Source organism: Macrobrachium rosenbergii, chromosome 30 (genome assembly GCF_040412425.1).
Source record: "Macrobrachium rosenbergii isolate ZJJX-2024 chromosome 30, ASM4041242v1, whole genome shotgun sequence".
Classification (NCBI taxonomy): Eukaryota; Metazoa; Arthropoda; class Malacostraca; order Decapoda; family Palaemonidae; genus Macrobrachium; species Macrobrachium rosenbergii.
The window spans coordinates 21,212,578-21,237,287 of record NC_089770.1 but is presented as its reverse complement, the minus strand read 5'-3'; the positions used below and the strand labels follow the sequence as shown (position 1 = coordinate 21,237,287).

The 24,710-nt window shown below is 42.1% G+C and overlaps 1 protein-coding gene across 1 annotated transcript in view; it reads right to left on the bottom strand.

Moving 5' to 3' along the window:
* Positions 1 to 24,710, bottom strand: part of Zfrp8 (Zinc finger protein RP-8) — a 53,387-nt gene that overhangs the window by 11,121 nt on the left and 17,556 nt on the right. The window contains exons 4-5 of the mRNA XM_067131986.1: positions 19,882 to 19,962; positions 7,537 to 7,630 (exon numbers count right to left, since the gene is read on the bottom strand). Coding sequence (XP_066988087.1) covers positions 7,537 to 7,630; positions 19,882 to 19,962 — 175 coding nt within the window. The remainder of the gene's footprint in view (positions 1 to 7,536; positions 7,631 to 19,881; positions 19,963 to 24,710) is intronic.

Sequence of the window (24,710 nt, the reverse complement as noted above, 5' to 3'; positions counted from 1 at the left end):
TTTGCCGCTACCCACACCGCACAGCACTGTAGCCCAAGCCAACCCACTGCCCCAGACTCTTGAACCTATATTAGTGTTAAGATGTCTTCTGTTGTGCCCCGAGCTATTCCTGTCATTTTATCATGAAATATTGAGCCCAGCCTTTTTCTATCATGGCTGATGGCAAGCATAAGGTCAGTAAAGATAGTGGCAGTGGTAAAAAGTGGCAAGCTATCTCAATGGAAACTACGGTGGAAATTATAAAGAAAAAATGGTGGAGGCAGAACGCTAGTATAATATGAATCGTTCAACTATTCGCTCAATCTTTAAGAACAAGAGCAAATTATGGAGCATGTAAAAAGTGCTGTGCCTATGCAGTTAACAATTATAAGCAAGAGAAGGGGGAGGCTGGTAGAAGAAATGGAAAAACTTCTGGGTATCTGGATGGAATACCAGAGACAAAATTTTGTAACACTTAGCCTCATGCTGATTCAGGAAAAGGCTAAAAGCTTTTTCAACAATATGAAGGCTAAGGCTGGCGAAAGTGCTGTAGATGAAACATTTTCTGCATGTTATGGATGGTTTCATCACCTCAAAAAACCTGCCAACTTGCATCACATGTCTGTTAGTGGTGAGGCAGCTAGCGCTGACACAGTAGCAGCTGAAAAATTTCCCAGAGATGCTCAAGGAAATCATTGATAAGGAAGGTTATACCCCTCAGCGTTTAATATTGACAAGACAGGACTTATCTTGAAAAAAATGCCAGATAAAACATACATCAGCCATGAAGAGAAGATGATTCCAGGATATAAGGTGGCAAAGGATAGGCTAACTTTACTGCTGGGTGGCAACGCATCAGGAGACTTCAAACTAAAATCACTCTAGCGTACCTCGATGCAAATCCACAGGCACTCAAAAGCATAACAAGCTCTCTACCCATAATCTGAATGTCCAATAACAAAGCAAGGGTGACTCTTGCTATGTTCGATGAATGGATTTTCCATCACTTTGTTCCCAGCGAAGACTGGTTCTTCCATCACTTTGTTCCCAAAGTCATACTTTACTGCCACAAGAATGGGATTCCTTTCAAGATTCTCTTAATCTTGGATAATGCCCCTGAACACCCATCACACTTAGATGATTTTCATCCAGATGTGAAAATTGTGAATTTACCCCCAACACAACCTCACTCCTTCAGCTGATGGATCAAGGTGTAATAGCCAATTTCAAGAACTATTACACTCTTCATACTTATCAGAAAGCATTGAAGAAAGTGAATGACCCTGGTGTGACCTTACATGACAACATTTGTAATTGCATCAAGAGTATTGATGCATGGCGTGAAGTGAGTGAGATCAACATGAATGGAGCAAGGAAGGCTTTAAGCCTACACTCTGTCAATGACTTCAGGGCAAAGGAAATTGTTAACAGTCTCGTTGACCTAAGTGAAAAGCTACAGCTTGACTTAGGGGAAGAGGACTTTGAAGAGCTGTTTGAGTCCCATACAGAGGAGTTAACAAATTAAGATTTAATGGATTTGGAAGAAATGCAAAGAACAGAACATGAAGATGAAGAACCTCTTCCTTTAAAGAAGTTTAAAATGATACTGATGGCAGAGGGGTTTTCTCTTACAGAAAAAGCTTTAAATTATTTTTGAGAATCAGGACCCAAATGCTGACAGATTCTCAAAAGTAGCAACAACCATCAACAATGGTATCCAGTGTTATCGTCTCATATACAATGAAAAGAAAAGAAAAACAATGCATACTTCCTTAGACCAATTCTTCAAACCAGTGCCTTCAACCTCAAGAAACTCCCCTCCTCTGTCGACTGCTTCCTCCTCAGATGAAGAAGAAAATGATGCCACAGAAATCCTTGCCAAAGAAGACACTGATGTTGACAACCCACTGCCCCTGTAATTCCTCATCACCTCTCCTCCACTCATCCATCACCTCAAGCCTATGCTACCAGTTTCAAGGGTAAGAAAAACAACTGTATTATCTTCACAATATATTTAGGTGTTATGTATCATTTGTATTAATAAAGTACTCTATAAAATAGTGTATTGTGTTTTTAAGTTTAAAAAACATACAGTACTGTACTGTGTTGACTTTATATCATATTGTACTTAAATAGGATTGACCACCAACTTAAGAACAATTCATGATATGAACAGCTGTTCGGATCGCAACTCATTTGTATGTACAGTGGACCCTGCCCATTCATGGATTTTTCTGTGGAACATATATACACATTATTCGCAGAAAATTCGCCTATTTGCGGTATTTTTCATTGAGAAATATTCACTAATTGCTGTACTTTCACACCACTTTTGTGACTAAATGCACTTTTTATGATAAAACTATTAAAATGCTCAGGTAAAAGCATTTTTAGAGATGTTTTTTGGTGTTTTGAACTATCAAAATAGGCAGTTACCAGCATTTTTTGAGGGGTGTCAAGTATTCGCGGGGGGTTGTGGTGCACATCCCCTACGAACACCGGGGGTTGACTGTAGTAGTGTCTGTAATATAAACAAAATTTTTAAAAAAATGCTCTCTGATGGTTGGCAACACTGTGCAGCCTAGGGAAAATGTTGGTAACACTGCTTACACTCATAAACAGAGTAAGATAGGATTTGGAGGTGAGGGGGGGGCCTGGAGAAGTCTCCAAGGTGGGAGGGGTGGGTTGGATGGCTGGGCACCATGGGAGAGGAGAGGGAGTAAGGTTGCGTAGAGGAACTCACTCAGAGATAGGGCTGTTTTGGAAGGTGGGTAGGGTAGGGATGCAGTTTCCCTGGCTAAGTGGGGGTGGGAATGCAGTGTTCGATGGGTAGAAGGGGTTAGGCACATCTGACTTTGCTAGAGCCTTTTTGTTTTATAGAGAGGGAGAGAGAGAGAACTGAGGTACATATCACTTGCATTGAAGTTTATAACTAACACACTCCACCATTTTTAAAATTTTGATTTTATGCTATTCTCATAAATATTTTTACTGTATTTTCTCATTTTTTATACTTGCAACCCAAAAGATAAACGCAACCGTGTGTGTATGGATGTACGTATGAACATGCTTCCTTCACTTTGGTTGATGGCATGAGACGTTATAAATAGCACGTGTTGCCAACATCTACAAAATTACATTTTAAATATATTATGCACATTAGAGATGAAATACCAACAGTGATAAAATATTCTCTCATTAAGATATGTGTGATAATCATACTTGGAGTCAACATGTAAACTTGTAATGAAAGGGTAATGCGCAGTAAATCAAGCAAAAAAATTAAAGGCAACGTGATAGTGTGCTACGAAACAAACACACAGACACAATGTGAAAGAGGTACAGTAATAGAGAGAAAGCTAGCTTTTGCAATACTTATTGGCTTAAAAGCACATCACTTGTCATGTCATGAAAAGTCACTTTTGTTTATTGCTTTTTACTGGCCGATATGGATACGCCCTTAGTCTAACAGCATATGGTAGAAGGTGTGTGGATGGACAACCACTGATGTTTTTTATAAGCTTTCTTGCTGTTGGCAGAAATGTATACATCATGTAATTTTTTACTTTTAATAGCTGACAGACATGATGTCATAAATGTATCTTGCACTAATTGGCAACATCTGGAAAGTATCATTGCACTTGGTAACAAAGATTGTTTTTCTTCTTCATGTGTGATAAGTCTCTTGTTTGAACGGTTCATGAGTGGACTGCTTTCAGGATGCTACTGCCCAAGCATGTGGCTTTCACTGCAGTGCCTGCAGCATTACAGGTCCTGCTTGTGTTGCATGGTGCTGTGCATTGCGTGTATGGCCCCACCTCGTCCTAAGGGCCCGAGGAAGGTTGACCCTACAACATTAACTCAAAACCGTTAGGAGGCTGGAGCAAGGTTGGTCCAGGTCATGTATCATGCATGATATCAAGACTCCTAGAACAAGCTGAAGAAGTATGCGACAGACTTGGGTAAGAAGTTGGCCAGGAGTTAAGCCTGAAAGGTTATGGCAAAAGGCCATTAGGACAACATTGACAGGTCAACCTTTGTGTGGTTTCGTCAACAAAGGACTGCTGGCATAAACAATGGCAGTATTGAGTTGAAGGCTGCAGCTATAAATTTAGCGGACTTTAAGGCATCCGAATGTTGGCTATTTTGGTTCAAAATCTGACTTGAGATTTCTCACAAGAAATGTCATGGCTAAACTTTGGATGTTTCTAAGGAAGGAATAAAAGAATTTTGCCAGATGTTGCAAGATTTGATGAAAAAAGGCCTTGTTTTAGAGCAAATCTACAATGCTGACAAAACTGATCTACTCTGTTGCTCCTTACCCACTAACACCTTGGCTAATGAGAAGGAAAAGAATTTACCCAGTCAAAAGCTTTCCAAGCAACATATTTCTGCTTTGTTATGTGCAAATGCTACTAGTGAGCATCATTGCAAACTAGTGGTAGTTGGACATGCAAAGCAACCATGTGTCCTGTGTGGGTTGATGGATAGGATCCCAGTGACTTGGTACGATTCGGCGGCTTGGTCACCTTCGAATTAGTTCCATAACCATTTTTGTAAGAAGATCATTTATCATCAGACACAGGACCTTGGCACTGCTAGACATCAGATGAAGGCTTTGTTTCTCAAGGACAATGTGTCTGCACATCCTACCACAGCCTAGTTACTTGGTGACAAAGGCCATATTAGGGTCATGTATATGCCTCCGAATATGACTGCACTCATTCAGCCAATGGACCAAGGGGTTACTGTTGCAGCAAAATGTCTCTATTGGAGGAAGTTCTTCAAGGAGGTGATGGTAGTATTGGAGGATGAGGAGGAGAAGGAGCCAGGCTTGGATACATGGGGGGAACGGACACCGGAAAATCTTCACAAGTATTCACTGAAGCCTGCCATCTACAACTTCACCGATGCTTGGACGAATGTTACCGCAGACCCTTCAACCATGCCTGGAACTGTATAGTGAATGGAGAAGAGGCCGCGATGGCCTTTCGGGGGTTAGAAGTCAGCGATTTCCAGGCCACACTTGCAACTGGAGGTGATGACATTCCTTAGGACAACATATAGGAGTGGCTGGATGACAGTGGTGACCCTGGCTACCAACTTCTCTCTGACAGTGAGATACATCCTGCACTTGCTGGTGAAGAGGAAGCAGCTGAGGACAACAGCAACAACAATGACGAGTCTGTTCCATGACAAGGTTGTTCCACAATGACTGCCCTCATGAAAGAGTACCCAATTGTGAGAGTATCAAAGGGTTGTCATTGCGAAGCAGAAATGTCATTCATATTGTCAAAGCATCATCAACAGCTTCTTCAGATCCCATACCCCATTGCACCCAAGCCCATCGCTATCCCCATCTTTGGTAACAGTACTTCAACTTGGAACCACAGGCAAGTACATCTTCTGCTGTCTTCATCAATATTTGGAGCTCCTTCAGCCAAGAATCTGATGTTTCATTGACCCAATTCAATGAATCTGACCCCCTTGGCACTTCTATGCCTCTTCCAACCACTTCACCACTATGAGTCACAGGAGTTACAGGAAGCATATGATACCAGTTTCGATGACACAGTTGAGCTGGTGGAGAGGAAGAGGTGGAGGAGGGATTTTAAACCTCCTCACAAGTTTTTAACATGTCTGGCGATCATAAGCACCAAGGGCAGTGACACAGGTAAGTGACAGAGTAAAAAGTATTTTTATATTTGTTAGATTTTTTCTTGTACAATGTATTTTTAGGGAAAATGATAAAAACTGTTTGAGTAAACTCTCATACTGTGTTGCCAAAGAGAGAAAATGGGGTTTACTTTTTCTGTGTATACAGTACAGTAAACCCCGGGTATTTGCAGGGGATAGGTATCACAACCCCCCACAAATAGCTAAAATCCGCGAATATTTGACACCCCCTAAAAATGCTTATAAATGCATATTTAAACAGATCAGACACCAAAGACTACCTGTAAAAACACTTATAACTGACTATTTATTGATTCAAACCAAATGTATACAGGCAGTCTCCGGTTATCGACGGGGGTTCTGTTCCAACAGCGTGACAATACGTGAAAATTCGCAATAACTGAAAATCAGCGATTTTTGGCAATTATTGGTGCCAACAAGTGCCGGAAATCTCCGATTTTCGTTGTTGGCACCTCTCTTAGGTGTGTATCGGCACCAAACTGCGATTATCAGCGCCGATAAGCGGAAATCGGCACTGAAAATTGCTGATTTTCGTCACCAGACAAGCGTCGAAAAACCAGATCAGCCGATAACCGACACAGATGATAATGCGGGACTGACTATACCTTAAACTATCATCCTATACCAAATATACCTTAAACTATCATCCTACAACACTTTAATATAATTTCAAAATCATCTTCCATTACCCTTATAAATATATGGCTTACAGCTAAGTTTGAAAGCTAAACTCAAGTCCCCAACAGTCAATCAGAGCCATTTTCTCTCATAGAGTATTAAGGCTGTCCCATTTTCTTTTTACAGAACAGGGGAAACACTAAGAAAAACACTAAGGAATTCACAAGTTCAGTATGTACTTAAATACATTAAAAAATATATATTTCATGATATTATACTGTATTTACTTTAATATTCATATCTGAAAATTAGTAAATCATGTTTTCATTAAAAAAAATTTATTTAGTCATCATGACAATAATACACTTCATTCAATCAGAGCCATTTTCTCTCATTGAGTGTTGAGGCTGTCCCATTTTCTTTTTACAGAACAGGGAAAACACTATAATTCACAACTTCAGTACAGTACACTACATACTGTACTTAAATACATAAAATACAATACATTTTAAGACATTAGGCTGTGTTTACTTTAATATTAATATTTGAAAATTAGTAAATCATGTTTTTATCATAAAAATTGTATTTAGTCATGAAAATAACATCAAAATACACTAATTAGTCAATATTTCTCGATGAAAAAGTCCACACACTGTCATATTTTTCGCGAATAATTTGGGGATAAGTTCCACAGAAAAACCTGTGAATCGGTGAAGCCACAAATCGCAAGATCGCGAATAGCGGGGGCTGACTATAGTACAATGTATTTTGCAGTGTTTGGGGCAAATGAAAGTCGTTGTGTAGCCTACCATACTGGATGTCACATACAAGAGAAAAAGAAAGGGTTTGTTTTTTTTAAGTGTACAGTATTTATAAAGTTTATTTTGCTGAAAATATGGGAAAATAGGGTAGATATTTGCTTTTGTGCATCAGGTTTTCAGTTTAAAATCTGATGGCTGTTCGTTATATGCATATTAGTGTTTACGGTTATGCAGTATTCACAAGGCAGGGAGGAAGAGTATGGAGTTGCCCTTGAACACCTGTAGAATTTTTTATTTGCCCTAATTCAGATTTCACCTTTATCTGACAGGCCCTTGGCTCCATTCTTAATCTAGATACGCTAGAGATTACTGTAATCTTAAGAACATATAATTATTATGAATTCTACTTACAAAGTATTAAAACCAATTTCTGTATACCGGAAGTTAATGCTAAATAAAATATCATATTAAAGTACTCTACCTGGATGCTGACATTCTTGCCGATGACCTGCCTTCCAATCTTTGGCTTGATGTGATTTGGAACAATATCGAGCTACCTTACAACCTCCACAAGTCTATTGAAATACAAAAATATCAAAAGTAAATTAATATATGACTATCAACTTCAGTTCACTTCAAATTTCACTTGAAAAGTTGATCTCCTCTGAAGGGATATTATAAGTATTATCTCTACAAATTCCTCCCTGCTGACAAAGGAAAAGAAAAAATATAAAGGCAGTCCCCGGGTTACGATGGGGGCGGCTTAAGACGTTCCGAGCTTACAACATTTTTCAAATATATTCATCAGAAATGATTTCCCAGTTTACGATGCATGTTCCGGGGTTACGATGCTTGCAACGCCGATCCAATGGAAGAAATATGGCTCCAAAACAGCAGAATAATAAAAATTTGGAGGTTTATTGATGAAAAACTCAATAAAAATGCAGGTTACATCGTTTTCAAGACAACCAAAGGATTAAAAGTAAGGTTTTCTTATGATTTTCGATGATGTCTCAGCTTACAATGCAGTGTAGGAATGGAACCACTGTCGTAAGCCGAGGACTGCCTGTACAGTATTTGAAAAAATTTCATTTTCCAATACAAAACCACCATTTCTGGTCAACAAATTTTCTCTGGTGTGTTTAGGCAGTAATGTGCCAGACACAGTACACAGCAGACTGTATTGAGAGATTTTTACAGCAACTCTTCAATAAAAGCTCTGTTGCTTCCAAATTTTTACTTTTCATCTATTTCCATTGGCCTCTTCCCATCTAAGCTGTTGAATTCAACTTTATCTTCTTCCAATTTTCATCTCTCATTTATGAACGCAGCCAGTTACATACAAATGGGTAGGTGTAAACATGTGCCCCTGTAATTCCCAGTTATGCAGCAGTCAGCTAGTCAATTCTTTGTGTGGTATGAGTAATAAGCTGCCACAAAACAGTGGCTGGCAGGTGAGATACATCATCAAATAATGGGTTTGTATGATAAAACTAATTTAGTTAAGAAAACTATACTTCCACAACAAACCCCTTATCTATAACTGCCCAAAATTGCAAATTTTAAAGTATAGTAATTTGTATTTTTCCTAACATAAAAACCTGAAGGTCTTTGCACAGTATTTCGCATGTGAACACGAGCTGGAACAGCCGTTAACTTTCGAACAATGTCGTTGGCTTGTGAACACGAGCTGGAACAGCCATTGACTTTCGAACAATGTCGTTGGCTACCGGCAGTAGGGGGGAAGCCCCACCCATTCATTGGTGTGCACTCCACTTTGCCTTTCGGCCCAGGTACCAGAATGAGGGGTGGTTGAGGTAGGCCTTAAGTGCAAAGACCTTCAGGTTTGTATGTTAGAAAAAATACAAGTTAGTACTTTAAACTTCTGGGCTTAAAGTAATGAGCGGCATCATTACTTTGATAAAAAAAAAATGGCTTGGAAGAACCTAAGAGTGTCGGAGACAATAAAACTTGCTGATAAGACCAACGGGTTTGTTTTACTGTCTATCTTTCTCTCCCTTAGCCTAGAGAGAAGGGGGCCATGCATCTAAGCATCTAAGTAAGATGAAGGGCAGGATGCCTACATCATGTGGTCACCCCTCAAACTCGTCTGTCCAGCATGAGTTAGCTTGCTACCTGTGTCTTTATCTAAAGAGAGAAGAGAGGATACCAGTCACTCACACCCTTTCTGTCCTGCTTACTGAACACCTTAGACAAGATGCACATGTTCCCTAAGGGAGCCAGATAAACCACACAACTTGTTGGGCAGCCACCACAAAGTCAAAGGAAAAGTGTGTCCAAAGACTTATGGGCAAGTCCTCAAGATGATACATAATAAATGTGGTCTGGTGTGACCACATAACTTCCCATATTATCTGCTGAACCAGCAAGTTCTTCCAGAATGCGAGGGACAGGGATATGCACGTGACTTTGTGATCTCTTGCCCGGACCGAACTCCCATTCAACTCATCAAACGAAGAGCAAGCCCATTGTTGTCTCACGAAGCTCGAAAGAGGATGTGCTCTTGGACACCTCTTCCATGGCCAAGCTGATACTAACGAGGAGGTTACGACACTCGGCTGAGATGCCAAATTCTCTGAAGGTAGTACTGCAGCACTCTAATCGGACAAGGTAGCATCTCATTCCAATTATGCAATATCCACAACGTCCTTTCAGAACTAAAACAGACTCGAATCCGGCATCAGGAACCTACGGATCCTGAGTCTCAAATCCCCCTCCTAGCATCAAAGGCCATGAAGCCTACTCTCTTTGCCAAGGCTAGGAAGAGCAAAGAAACAAAAACAGTCTTAAGAGTCAAAACTGTCTGATGATCCACTCAACACCTTGTATGGCTTATGAGCTAGGCACCTGAAGATGAGAATCGCAACCCACTCAAGGGCCTGAGTTTCCCGGATGGGCAAGACTGTTTGTAACCTCTATTGTCCTTAATGGGCAACACAAAGAGAAGCTTCTCATGGCACAGAAGGGTGAGAAAGTCCGCTATCTGCTGCATAGAAGCTCTGATTGGAGAGATACCCCATCAACTACATCAACTACAGAAGACACTTCATTTCCCAATACAAAGCTGCTGAATATTCCGCAGGTATCCAGGTACCTCCTTGTTATTCGTCGAAAAAAAAACCTCTCGCTTGCGGGAGATGGATAGTCTCCAGGCGCGAAGTGCCATCACCTCCAATGCCTGGTAATACCTCTCACATACGGCAGGTACAGAAGGCTGTGCCATAGGGGAAACTTCTTGTAAAACAGAGCCTGCAGGACCAGGACCCACTCGGTGTGCAGCCGCTGGACCAGAGTCAAACCGAAATTCAGGGTGATCAAAGCCTGTTGATCACCTACTAAATCATACAAAAAGGGAGAAGAAGGCATAAGCCTTTAAAATGCCCCATGGGTGGTGGAAAACCGTTCTCAATCGCAACCCACAGTCCAGCACAATTGAGTCTCTCTGCAATGTCTTGGTGTAGGGACTCCATCCCTATCAGAAGACTCTGGCGACTGAGCTTGTCTGCCACCCCATCCATGACCCAAGAATGTACTTGGCTGATAGCTACACCGAGTGTGCTATTGCCCACTCATGTACCTGCACCGTCACCCTTGCGGCTGGAAGGACATCAATCTTCCCTGCTTGTTGACATATGCTATTACCACAGTGTTGTTGCTCATCAACATCACGGAGTGTTGCACTATTTGGGCAAGAAACTCCCGCTGGGCCACAAAAGCTGCCTGAGTTTCGGGCCACTGATGTGGAGGTGTCTGTCATTCTGGTCCCACACTCCTGTACAAACATACTGTCAGGTGTGCGTTCTATCCCCAGCAGATGCACCCAAAAGACAAGAGCACCTCAGGAGGGGGAGTGTCCACTGGCACTCCTTAAGAGAGGTTCCTGTTGTCCAGCTACCACGCTAGCTCTCTCCTCACTTCCTCTGACAGAGGAAGATGAGAGAGAGGTGGGTCTCTTGCCAGAGACCTATCCACCTCCATCTCCACAAAAGAGTGCGGAGGTGAAGTTGCCCCTGTGACACTGAATCTGCAATGGTGAAAAGTGAACCAGAACGACGCATCACTGCTGAGCAGGTTGTTCCTAATGAGGCAAGAACTTTTGGAATTGAGAACAGAACGGACATTCCATCTAGGGCCGGTTCTGGTGAATGAACCAGTTCAGTGGGAAGAGGGGTAGAAGACTCTTACAGCACCTTCACCTCTTTCCACAGGGTGAGGTCTTTTCGTGAGCTGAGAACAAACATTTGAAACAGGATTGGAAAGAGTGTGAGGGATGAAGAAGGCTCTAAGGGTAGCAGAACCGTATCTGACGGGCATCCTCTACCCATACTTCCACTCCATGTCGCTGCCAAGCTTGCCTAATGGCTCAACAGGCACCACACCCATCGTCAGCAACTGGGAAAGACTGCCACACCCCCAGCATCCTCCGTCTTCTAAGTCTGGGTACCTCTATGAGGAGTTAAGGAAGTCTGGGACTTTCTCTGACCAAAGGGGAAGGGCCAGCTTGACCCTCCTTGCAAACACCTTAAGGACTTAGCCATTGCCTGTGAACAAGCCGAAGCCAGTCCACTGCTGCCTCCCCCTCCCTCTAGCAAAGAGGGGGGAAAGGATCCTAAAACCACTCTGTCCTTGAGTGTCAAAGCAGACTCGAGACTAACAGACCTAGAAGTTTGAAACAACAGTGTCTCATCCCCAACAGTTGCTGTCTAGTGGAGGAGGTAGATAATATCACTATCTCCCAGAGTAACACTCTTGAGGGCAGCATTCTCCTCAGGTATATGGAGGCCTGAGGATAAAAACGATCTTGGTCAATGATAGGTCCAAAGATTGATCCACAAGACTAACTGGAATGCTGCTCTAGCAGTCAAGTCCAGTGCTGTTGTATCTGCTTGCGATAGGGAGATTCCCTCCGCATGGAGGCGTTCTAGGAACAGACCAGGACACAGACGAGTCAGGTCCGGGTCAACCTAAAAGACGGCAATGATCTCTGAGAGAACATGATATTTCCTCTGGCGCACTAGAGGCAGAGAAAGAGCACTGCATGACCAGCTGGACCAGAGAGCCTTCTCTTCCCCAGGGAAGAAAAGATAATGTCTCTTCCTCGGGATCATTAAAAAGATGTCTCATTCTAATAGTTTCCACAAAAAGTCTCCCTAACTCCATTAGAGAGGAAAACTCACCAGAGCCTCTGGAGATCTCATACCTATTTGGCAAACGTCCTGTCCAGTTTGCGGACCGAAAAAGAACATAAGCCTCCATGCCATGGACCAGAATGGGAATGAGAATGTTTCAGGTCCCAAGCCCTGAACCTGTCCAGCGCCTGTCTCCCGGAATAAACTTCTGAGGAGGAAGGAACAAGCGAGAGATTGCAAACACCCTCGCCCTGCTTGCCAAAGACCGAAGTCCCAGCAGGTAAGCAAGGCTGTGGGCAGTCATCAATCCACGATGACGATGTCCGCCTGGGTCAGGGAGAGTGGTCCACTCACGCAAACGTGAGTAGGGGCTGTCCCGTGGATGTGCTTCCTTCTACTTAGAAGCCGTGGCTTCTACAAGGGAAGAAGACTGTGCAGGGGGACTCGTCTTGCCTTGCCCAAGCAACCAAAGCAGTAGCCGGGCCACCACCCCCGGATCCCTGGACTGTTCTCTTGAAGAGTGGGAGAGGGAGAAGGAAACACCTGCATGCTCTCTGCTCATCTTTCCTTACTGGCATGCGCTGGCAGCTGCGACCGGGTCCTTAGACTAGGGACCCTTGCCAGCTTGAGAGCTACTGGTGTAGCAACTGCCCTTACATCATGAGCTTTAACTTTCATGAATTTTAAGTCATTTTCCTCCACTTGGGAGTGAGATTCAATAATAAGATCTCTCAAGAAGATGGAAATGGCATTCTTAGATAAAGGTCTAAAGGGATTTTTGACCAAGCACCACAAATTAGAAAACTGCCCTCCAATTTTCTCAGTTCAGTGCAGGTAGTACCTGAGGGCTCTCACCGGGCTTAGCACTCTTTCCTCCTCTTCTGTGCCTAAAAAATCAGACAAGCTCTTAGTGGTGAAAGAACGAGGCCAAGGATGTGAAGGTTCTCGTTCTTCGCCAGAAACTCAATAAGAAGGAAAGACTGCGTCCCCATTCGAAAAGTCGATCCTCCTGTTGATCACGTGAATCTCACTTACTCTCTTCACAGTGTGCCAGCGCTATGAGAAAAATGGTTTTCTTAGTTAAAGCCTTGTGAGGAAGAACACATAGGTTCGAAGCGCTCACTTGATAACCACTTAAGTACCATATCTAGATTCCAAGGGAAACTCTCCGCCTTCCTAGATCTGATGGTATTAAACGACTTAATCAGGTCTGAAATATCCCGATTAGAAATGTCGAAGCCTCTGTGATGGAAAACAGAGTTGAGCATCGCCCTGTAGCCTTTCAAGGTGGCAAGTACAGAAGAATATTCGCTATTTGAGGGATAGATGTCTGAGAAGATGAAACCCCATTTCTTCTGAACCAGGTCCAAAAAAACTTCCACTTTGTCTGGTAGAGCTTGTTGGACGAGTCACGTCTACATTTGGCAATGGCCTCCGCTGCCGAACGCGAAAATCCTTTCGCTCGGACAAGTCTACTGACAGTCAAAAGCCTGTCAGGGCCAGAGTGGGTGGGCCTTGGTGGAGTATCCTGCAGTGTGGTTGTCTGAGAAGACTTGGAATAGCAAGGAGGCGCCTTGAAAAGTCTATGAGGAGATCCAGAAGGTCTGGGAACCATTCCTTCTGTGGCCAAAAGGGGGCCCACAAGAGTCATCTTTACATTGCTGTGAGAGCGGAACTTCTTGAGAACTTCCCTTTTCATTCCGTAGGGCGGAAAACCATACAGGTCCAAATTTGACCAATCTTGGATCATCTCATCTGTTGCCCATGAGAGAAGGTCCAGAACAGGGGAGCAGAAGACAGAGGTAGATAGTGATTCCGAGAAGTTGCAAATAAGTCTAGGGTCGGTTGTCCCCATAGACTCCAAAGGTTGGAGCAAAGTCCATTCCGTCAGAAGGACTTGATTCCAGCGGCTCAGTTCGTCTGCTAGGACATTGCATTTGCCTTGGATAAATCTTGTGACTAATTGGGTTCAGTTCTGGTCTGCCCAGCACAACAGGTCTCTTGCTATCTCACAGGGAGAACGAGTGCGTTCCCCCATGATGTTTTATGTAGGCCAAGGCTGTGGTGTTGTCTGCATGAACTGTGATCGTCTTGTTGCAGACTTCTGCTGCAAAATGACTGAGAGAGACCCAGGTGAACTGCCTTCAACTCTCGTAGGTTGATGTGAAGCTGTTTCTTCTTCGGGGATCACCTTCCCGAGATTTCTTGGTTCCCGAGGAACACTCCCCAACCCCGATCCGATGCGTCAGAAAAGAAGTCTAGGTCAGGGCTCACTGGGAGAGGAAATTTCCCTTCCATCAATCTTTCTTCGGACTTCCACCAACGCAGGTCTTCCTTTATCCCTGCTGTGATAGGAAAGAAACGAAGATCTTGATGTACTTTCCGATCCCAGCAGGCTCTCAGGTAAAACTGTGGCAGCCTTATGTGTAGTCTCCCCAGTCTTACAAACTGCTCCACTGAATTGCTGTACATGAATGAAGGGCAAGAAACAGGTTGACCTTCCTTAAAAAGTCCTCCACTCTCTCAGGGACGGTGAAGCCCGAAAACTTCAAGAGTCTATCAGAATCCCCAAACAGAGAATTCTCTGAGTGGGAACTAGTTGCAATTTCTGGAGATTCAGTAAAAGTCCTAAACCTTGAGTCATGCAAATTGTTTTCTGTGAGTCCTCCATGCATCAAGTAGCTGGTCATCTAAATAGAGTAAGATCTTTACCCCTGCTAGATGAAGCCAACCCGCCAGGGAAGTGAGTACCCTTGTAAAAACTTGTGGGGCAGTCGAGAGGCTGAAACAAAGTGCTCTGAATTGTTAAACTCAGCCCCTGAAGACAAACCTGAGGTATTTTCTTGAATACTCGTGAATAGGGATATGAAAATAACCGCTCTGCATGTCTACGGAAATCATCCAAACCCCCTGACAAATGGAAGCAAGGACTGACTGTATTGCCTCCATGATGAATTTTGTCTTCTCTATGAAGGCAATCAAAGCACTCACGTTGAGTAATGGTCTTCACCCCCTGAAGACTTGGGCAGTAGGAAGAGTCAATTGTAAAACCCCTTAGACTTGGAGTTCCTGACTAGTTCCATGGCCTTCTTGCTGATGAGACAGGAAACATCCTCTGAGAGGGCCGAATACCTCTCCAATCCTTCGGAGTAAGCCATCAAGGCGACGGGAATGTTGGCCAAGGGAGGCTTCTCCCTGAGGGGGATAGAATAACCCTCCTTGAGCACTTTGACTACCCACTGGTCTGCCCCTCTCAAACTCCATCTCTCCCAGAACAGAAGGAGCCTCGCAACTGCTGGGGCATGGAGGACTGGGCTCTCACTTGCGGGCTGAAGGTTTAGTTGATGACTTCTTGATGGTTCGGGGTGTGAACCTAACTAATCCCCTGGACCTGGATTGAGATCTCTGCCTGCCCCAACAAAAGGGCCTCGACCGCAAAGGAGAAGAAGTCCTGGTGGGTACTGCGGTCCAATCTCTCTGTCGCTTCGTCAACTGTGAAAGAAGATCCTGGGTAGACTTCTTATGCAAGCTGGAAACAATCTCACTAACAGTTATCTTTGGGAAAAGATGATGCTTGTCCAGCAGAGAAAATAAAAGCACTGATTTCTGAGGTGATGTCACACCCTTAAGTGTAAAGGAAACAAAATTCCCTCTCCTTGAGTATCCCCATCGCATATAGCGAAGCAACCTCCTGCAAACTGCCTCTGACTGCTTTGTCAGCGCAGGAGAGAAAACCTAGAAGTTCCGAAGCGTAATCAGTAGGAAGCAATGGCTCCAGAACTTTCTTCCAACACCAGTCCATAAAACTTAAAAGACTTCAAAAGTCTTAAAAAGACTTTTCAGAAGATGGTCCATCTCTTGCGCTGAAAAGAATACCTTCGCTGTTGCAAAAGCGTATCTACGGCCTGCATCAATGAGACCAGAGAAGTTCCCTGGGAGGAGGCAGCCACTCCCAGGGAAGGAGCTTCTCCAGTGGCACAAGATAAGTAGCGAGACCTAGAAAGACGAGAAGGAGGGACATTAAAGCAAGCCTTCCCCTGCTCCCTCTTCTTAGAAAGCTAGTTCTCCACTTCACTAAGGGCCTTCTTGGATGAAGACGAGAGAACCAACTTAGGGGGTCCAGCAGTGTCTGAAGGCTGACTGATCATCATAAAAGATGATGCCGGGGACGTAGGAGTCGCGGGAGAGAACTCCGAGAAGTTCTGAAGTAAAAACCTCAAAAGGGATGTGTAAGGAGTTGCTGGAGAATCTTGATCGAAATCCTCTTCTTCCAGCGAAACAGGAGACAAGGGAGCATCCGATGGAGGTGCCTTAGCAGTGGATGGTCCGTGAAGAAGCTGCAGAATTCTATCCAACTTATGTTGAAGAGGAGCCAAAGCTTGATCCAAACTTAAGGCCAAATGACTATTCGTTGCCGAACTGGACGAAGCTGGTACTTGTAGCTTAGAAGCTGATGTCAAAATACTGGCTAGTTCCCCCGAGACACTGGCAGCAAGTGGAGGAGTGGATGCACATCAACATGTCGCAGCTCTAGAGTGAGCAAATGCATCAGGGAACTTGGGAGCTACAGGGTGCTCGGGTGCTTCAGGAAGCTTAGCTGTGTCTGGGTGTTAAACTGAAGGCAGGCCTTCAGGTAATATACAGCGCTCAGCTGCTACTGGGTGCTCAGTGTACGAAAAATGCTCATCAAGCACAGGGCACTCGGCTGAATCCAGGCGCTTAGATGAAGAACTTCATTGCACACTAGAAGAAGGGGCTTGGAGTCAAAAAGACGACTCTTCTTAAACAAAGAGGAGTGACTAAACACTTGTTCCTGGCGTCCAGAAGGGGAGAAGCATTCAGGGCTGTCCCACTTCCTGCAAGAAGGCTGAGGACTGTGAGGAGGCTCCGTCAACCTTTTGTTGGGCAATCGAGGAGCTTGATCCTTGGAAGAAGAATGCCTCTTCAAGGGGCAGGACTCATCAGGAAAATGCCATTGGCACCTTCTGTGCAGCAAAGAATCTTCTGAACTAGACTAGAGCTCATGCACGTCTGAGATGCCTTTCCAGAAGCTGTCTCTTGATGCATCCTGGCATGCAACAGGCTGATCTGAGGGGGGGGCAATTGCTTGTGGGTAGACCCCACTGACCTCCCTTGGGCTAACAGTATGTCTCCTCCCTCGTTCAGGGGAGTATGGGAGTGACCTATGCCTATGAGAATCAGCAGAACGAACAGCCAACTCCTCCGCTAACACTTCACTTTCACTTTTCTTGTCGAACTTACCCATAAGGGCACGCATCAATGCCCCTAATTGGGCCACTATGCCTACCACCATATTGATTCCCTAATAAAATTTATTTTCCCTGCTGGCGAAGCAATCGGGCTCTGAAGTGTGAAAGCCAAGAGCAGGAGTAGGTGGTCTAGGAGTATGGACTGATACAGGGAAAACAGGAACAACAGGAGATACAGCAGAAATATCTACATCATTAGATTTAGGAGTCATCCAACTAGCTACTTTCTCGCGGGCTTTAGCGGATACCTTTCTCTTGCAATCTCTCTCTAATTTATTTAAATGAGAAGTCAAGGTCTTCCGTTTATGTTCGTCCCAATCCCTGCATTCGTCGCATGTCAAATCAACGGTACAAACTTACCCTCTGCAATTTGTGCACAGGGTATGAGAGTCATAAGTTGCAATTTGTGCACAGGGTATGAGTCATAAATTATTTTCGTTAACTGGGTATTGTAGTCTTTGCTGCAATACCGGAAACTAGACGAGCTAGTGTTTGACATACTAACTAGCTAAAAGTCACAATCATTAACAAAGTCAAATCAGGAAAGAAAAAAAACAAAGCTGAAAGGCTACCATACAAAGAGTACTTCACCGGATGGGAAGAAACAACAATTGTCAAAACCAAGCTGCTTAGTCAACATGGTGTGTGGACGATACAAGCAGAAGAAACAAACTGATCTATTGGCTTAATTGTTCCTCTATCTTACCCCGAAGTGGGCGGGGTCTTGTCACCTACAAAAAAAAAAAAAAAAAAAAAAAAATCGCTGCTGTGAATTTCAAAATTTCAGCTGGCGTTCAAGTAGAAACTCTTAGCCAAGTAATTACTGGTTAAGTTACTTATATAAAAATCAGCAATCATGGGAAGGGTGACAATAACTGGGCTACCACTCCTTTCAATGCACAAACTGGGGGAAGAGGCTCCCCTGGCCTGATAAAATCTGTTAGTAAATTCTCTGCTTTGCAGACAATTTACCACTGGCTGTCTCCAAAGAAAATATTTTCTCTCAGTGGCCACAAAAAATATTTCATCTCTCAGTCAAGTTGAATAATCTCCAGGAGTGAAGAGCCACTATTCCAGCATTTCTGTGGAACCTTTGGAAATGAGATTGGTAAAGAAGCTTCTCCCGCATGGAGTCTCCTAAGTAATGACAAGGTTTCCACGAGCCACTCTTGTGGCCATAGGCATTACATGACATCAGCAGCTTTTTGGAGCTCCTTACTATATCTCTCTTCCAGTTACTTAAATACCAGAAACAGGCTCTCTTTTTCTCTTGGAATTGTAAGCATTTACCCATAAATGTTCAATAAACTTACGTGCAACATCTTCTTTTCACACAAAATATTTCAACAATACATACAAAAATTTTCACACAAAATATTTCAACAATACATATAAAAATTAATACAATATTTACATACAGTACTGTAATGTGAATATGCAAATCATTCATGACCTTTAAAGTCACTGATAAGGGGGTAGATTCTGAAAGTATTACCATGTAGTGTACGATTTATGGCCAGATTATTAAAAATGAGGACTAGGTAGAGATGTGGTATCAAGAGCCTAGGAGAAAGACTGAGAAGGTTTGGACATCTGATCAAAAGGGATGAGAAACAGTTAGTAAAAAAACAGTGTATATGGAAGCCGAGGGAAGAAGACTTGTAGAGAGGCCTAGGCTATCATGATGAGAGTTCAGGAAAGAGAGTTCAGGACTGTGAAGGATGAAGAGAACTCATTTCAAATCTAACCCTAACGGGAAAAATTGACGTAAATATGCTAAGGATAATGAAGATAGCCTCTTCAAAACCTCTTCCATTTTCTTGTCAAGTGCCCATATGTCTGCTACAAGTAGTGCTAGTCTTGCACACACTTGTTCTGTGTACTAACTTGACACTCTTATCAGTAGTCTACCTATTTTTTTTCACTTAATCCACAATATTGCTACTCTCTTCCTAACTGCCCTCTCAATACCTGCTTCACAGTCCAATGTGTCCCCAAAGAAACAAAAATTTTCTTTACCTCTTCGATAGCCTGTCCTTCCAACACAAGGTGCTCATCCACTCTTTTCTCCACCTGCTCTTTCTATACACTTCACATATTAAAAAATCTTTTGCACTTCCATTTTGCAATCTCGTACATAATACAATTCTTAATTTATGCATTACCATTAAATTATAGTTTCACATAACTTTAAAATTCTTACTGTTAAGAACTGTATATATGTATTAGTTCTTCAATTTCTGTGTAATGTTACACTTGCAAAGTTGGTGCTCCTCATTTTTCACTTTTTATCAGAAATTTGGGTTGTCATATTACGAGTTGCAAATGAATAGGTGGTTGTACATTGGGGTCCCCTAATAAAAGTTTTCTTGTGAATCATGGATAAAAATAGCCAAATAACTTTACCTTTGGTCCTAAAGCTCCACAAACACGACAAAGTGGATTAAAGTCAGCAGCACTAGGACTCTCCGATCCTTCCTCTTTCTCCTGACCAAAAAAGAAGTGTAATATTTTTAAAATTTTGAAAAATTAAGGGACATTTTAATAGCTAGCATGCAACTACAAAACAACAAAAAACACAGTTACTTCCTGGTAAAACCGCTACAGGACTAGATGAAAGAATAATTTTAAGAAATTTCCCTCTATATTGTACCTTTACTCAGAAAAATATACAAATTAATCAAAATCTCCTCTGCACTTTTTTTGCAAAAATAAATACAGGATAAGCAGTTTTTCAAAAAGAAAATAACCAAAATAGCCTAACATTTGTGATCTTCATGATTCAAAGACATAATTCCCTCAATCATAATAAGATTGACTGTCAACTGGCTGGATAAGTGCTGTTGTCCATACACCTCTTATGGTATATATAAATCTTAGAGCCATAACAGGGCAAATAAGTAGCTCTTCTTCCTCAGGAGTTAAGAGTTTCTAGAGAGGGGATACAGAAAACTCTTAGCACAAAAGGATGCCAAATAAAGATAGTTCTGCTCCAGTACAGGAACACCCTACTAATGATATCGCTTGTAATTCACTTACTCTATTGGCCAAAGCCAAGGCTACCAGAAAGACTTTCTAAGAAAGAGCCTTGAGAGAAGCCTCTCTATGGGGTTCAAAAGGAGGGACAATAAGGTATCTTAAGCCAACGACTAGCTTCCATAAAAGTGGGCTTAGCAGAAACTTCGGCATTCCAACAGAACTGAGCGAACAGCTTTGCCTAAGACAATCTCTTTTGAAACACCCAATCCACAATGCCTTAATACATAAGCCAGCATGAATTTATAGCCTTGATGGAGGAAGCACAGCAACTTTATTATACTGTATTGTTATTGTTGGTGCTAAGACAGGAAATACCCCTGGACTTGCACCACGATCTATAAAGCTCCCATAGTACTGAACAAGAACTTAGTGGATTTTCTCTTTTCCATAAAAAAAGAGTTGCTATACGAATTAGAAGAGTCTCTAGAACTGAGGAGCTTCTTAAATAAGCCTTCTTAAATAAGCCAGAGAAGACAGAAATTACTTTGTTACACACTGCTCACCAGTCTTAAATCCCTTCTGGATAGCCAACAACGTGCAGTTAATGTGAAGATTCACTTCTACTGGCAACCACACCCACGAAGCGACCCGATTCCCGATAACCAAACCCCCCCACCTCGTCCGAGGTGACTGAATACAGTGAGAGGTCTGGGCTCAGGGACTCTAGGGGCTTCCTTGCAAGAAACACTACTATGGACATCCACCAATGAAGGGAAAGGATCAGACCTTGGCTCCATGACTCCAACTCATTGCCTGGCTGATTCTCCCTCTGTGCCAGTGCCTCTCAAGTGCAACTGAAGAGGTACCATCCAAAGTTGAGCACCTGGAAATAGCTTCTCCAGGGAAGACATGGCCTGAGAGATACAACAAGCATTAACTAGCATGCTCCCTGAGGAGGAGAAATCTCTCATGATTAACCCTTAAACGCCGAGCCTCTATTTACAAAAACGTCTCCTGTATGCCGGCGGCGATCAGGAGTTAGCGCCGAAGCGGAAAAAAAGTTTTTTTCAAAAAATCACAGCACGCTTAGTTTTTAAGATTAAGAGTTCATTTTTGGCTCCTTTTTTTGTCATTACCTGAAGTTTAATATGCAACCATCAGAAATGAAAAAAAATATCATTATCATATATAAATATTGAAATATATGACAGCGCAAAAAAAAAATTTCATATATAATTTTATACAAATCGCGCTGTGAGCAAAACGGTTAAAGCTAACAGGTTATTTTTTTTCTTTGTATTGTACACTAAATTGCGATGATTTTGGTATATAACAAATTGTAAAACGATCAAAGCAACACAGAGAAAATATTATCACAAAGTGATGCATGAATTCAAAGCGCGTGGATGTAAAAAAATGTTTTTTTCAAAAATTCACCATAAATCGAAATATTGTGCTAGAGACTTCCCATTTGTTGAAAAATGAAGCTAATTGATTAAATATTACTAGACTGTAAGTGTTTTAGCTTACAATTGCAGTTTTCGACCATTTCGGTCGAGTTAAAGTTGACCGAAAGTAGAATTTTTCTATTTATTGTGATTTATATGAAAATATTTCAAAACTGATAAAAGCTACAACCATGAGTTATTTTCTGTTGTATTGTACATGAAATTGCGCACATTTTCATATATAAAACTTTACGTAACGACTAATATAAAACGGTGCAAACATTACGACAACGTGACGAAAGAATTCTGAGATGTTCGGCCAAGTTACCGCGCGGACGTAAGGAAAATGTTTTTTTCAAAAATTCACCATAAATCAAAATATTGTGCTAGAGACTTCCAATTTATTGCAAAATGAAGGTAAATGATTGAATATTACTAGAATGTAAGAGTTTTAGCTTACAATTGCGTTTTTCGACCATTTCGGTCGAGTTAAAGTTGACCGAAGGTTGAAATTTTGGCAGTTATCGTGATTTATCTGAAAATATTTCAAAACTGATAAAAGCTACAACCATGAGCTATTTTCTGTTGTATTCTACATGAAATTGCGCACATTTTCATATATAAAAGAGTATGTAACGACTAATGTAAAACGATGCAAACAATACGACAACGTGACGAAAGAATTTCTGAGATGTTCGGCCGAGTTACCGCGCACAGACGTAAGGAAAAAGTTTTTTTTTTTTTCAGAAATTCACCATAAATCGAAATATTGTGCTAGAGACTTCCAGTTTGTTGCAAAATGAAGGTACATGATTGAATATTACTAGAATGTAAGAGTTTTAGCTTATAATTGCGTTTTTTTACCATTTCAGTCGAGTTAAAATTGATCGAAGGTTGAAATTTTGGCAGTTATCGTGATTTTTCGGTCGAGTTAAAGTTGACCGAAGGTTGAAATTTTGGCAGTTATCGTGATTTATCTGAAAATATTTCAAACCTGATAAAAGCTACAACCATGAGTTATTTTCTGTTGTATTGTACATGAAATTGCGCACATTTCCATATATAAAACTTTATGTAACGACTAATATAAAACGGTGCAAACATTACGACAACATGACGAAAGAATTTCTGGCGCGGACGTAAGGAAAAAGTTTTTTTCAAAAATTCACCATAAATCAAAATATTGTGCTAGAGACTTCCAATTTGTTGCAAAATGAAGGTAAATGATTGAATATTACTAGAATGTAAGAGTTTTAGCTTACAATTGCGTTTTTTGACCATTTCGGTCGAGTCAAAGTTGACCGAAGCTTGAAATTTTGGCAGTTATCGTGGTTTATATGAAAATATTTCCAAACTGATAAAAGCTACAACCATGGGTTGTATGTTGCTGTATTTTACATGAAATTGCGCACATTTTCATATATAAAACTTTATGTAACGGCTAACATAAAACAGTGCAAAACTTAAGACAAAATGATGAAAGAATTTCTGAAATTTTCGGCCGAGTTACAGAGCGGGCGTAAGGAAAAAGGTTTTTTCAAAAATTCACCATAAATCGAAATATTGTGCTAGAGACTTCCAATTTGTTGCAAAATGAAGGTAAATGATTGAATATTACTAGAATGTAAGAGTTTTAGCTTACAATTGCGTTTTTCGACTATTTCGGTCGAGTCAAAGTTGACCGAAGGTTGAAATTTTTTGTAGTCGTCGTACGGTACGTCCACTCGGCACCCAACAGACAATTTTAGTCGACGTATGATACGTCCAGTCGGCGTTTAAGGGTTAATAACAGATGGTCTATTCAAGCTTGCATTGCAAAAACCTTGAAAAGAACTGAATCACTCACCACACCCAGATAAGTCACTCTGCATTGGCTCCAGAGATGACTTTATGACATCTATTAGCAAGCCTAGGGCTTTTGCCAAGCTCATTACAAGCTTTTTTGCCTTCAGGCAATCCTCCCTGGACTTCACAAAGATAATCCAGTCTTCCAGGTACAGAAGTATCTTTACTCCTAATAAGTGAAGCCATTCACAAAGGGGGATGGCACCCTAGTAAAAACTTGGGGTGCAGAACTCAGCCCAAAATAAAGAGCTCAACATTGATGTGTCTTTCCCCCAAAGACAAAAGTCTAGGAACTTCCTTGAAAGTTGGTGAACGGGAACACAAAAGTATGCACCTTTCATGTCCACTGTAATCATCCATGTACCTTTCTCCACGGCAGTTAAAGACTGTGGAGGTTGACTCCATGGACTGAATATGTCTAGGACTGGCCTTCGACCTCCCATGGCCTTTGGAATTAGGAATAGCCTGTTGTAATGCTGCCTCCTCTAATGGGGAAAAGACTTACTGACTCAACACCTGTCTCTTCTCTGGGTTGCTCTGTACGACATGACAGTTATGAGATGGTTGAATAGGCAGTGAATTCCTGAAAAGAATGCACTGGCCTTCCAAAAGAACTTTCTTTACCCATTTCTTGATATTAGTAGAGGAATCACACATCCCCTCTTTGGCAAAACAAGAGTTGGATCCTTGCTGCCAAAAAGACACTTCTTCCTTACTGAGCCCAGAGAGGAAGACCAAGGGAAACAGGTAGCACTGCCCAAAGTCTGTTTATAGTAAGAGTAAGAGAAGGTGAGTTCCTTTTAGTGGCCAGGGACTGGTGGAGAAAAGTAATATTCCAGTTTTCGATGTCTCTGCAGATACAGGTATGGACAGCTTGTCGTCTACCATCTTCCCACAGGGATGAGGTGAAACCCATGAATGTCTATTAAGGAGGGAGACTAAAGGAACCAGTCGAGAGCATAG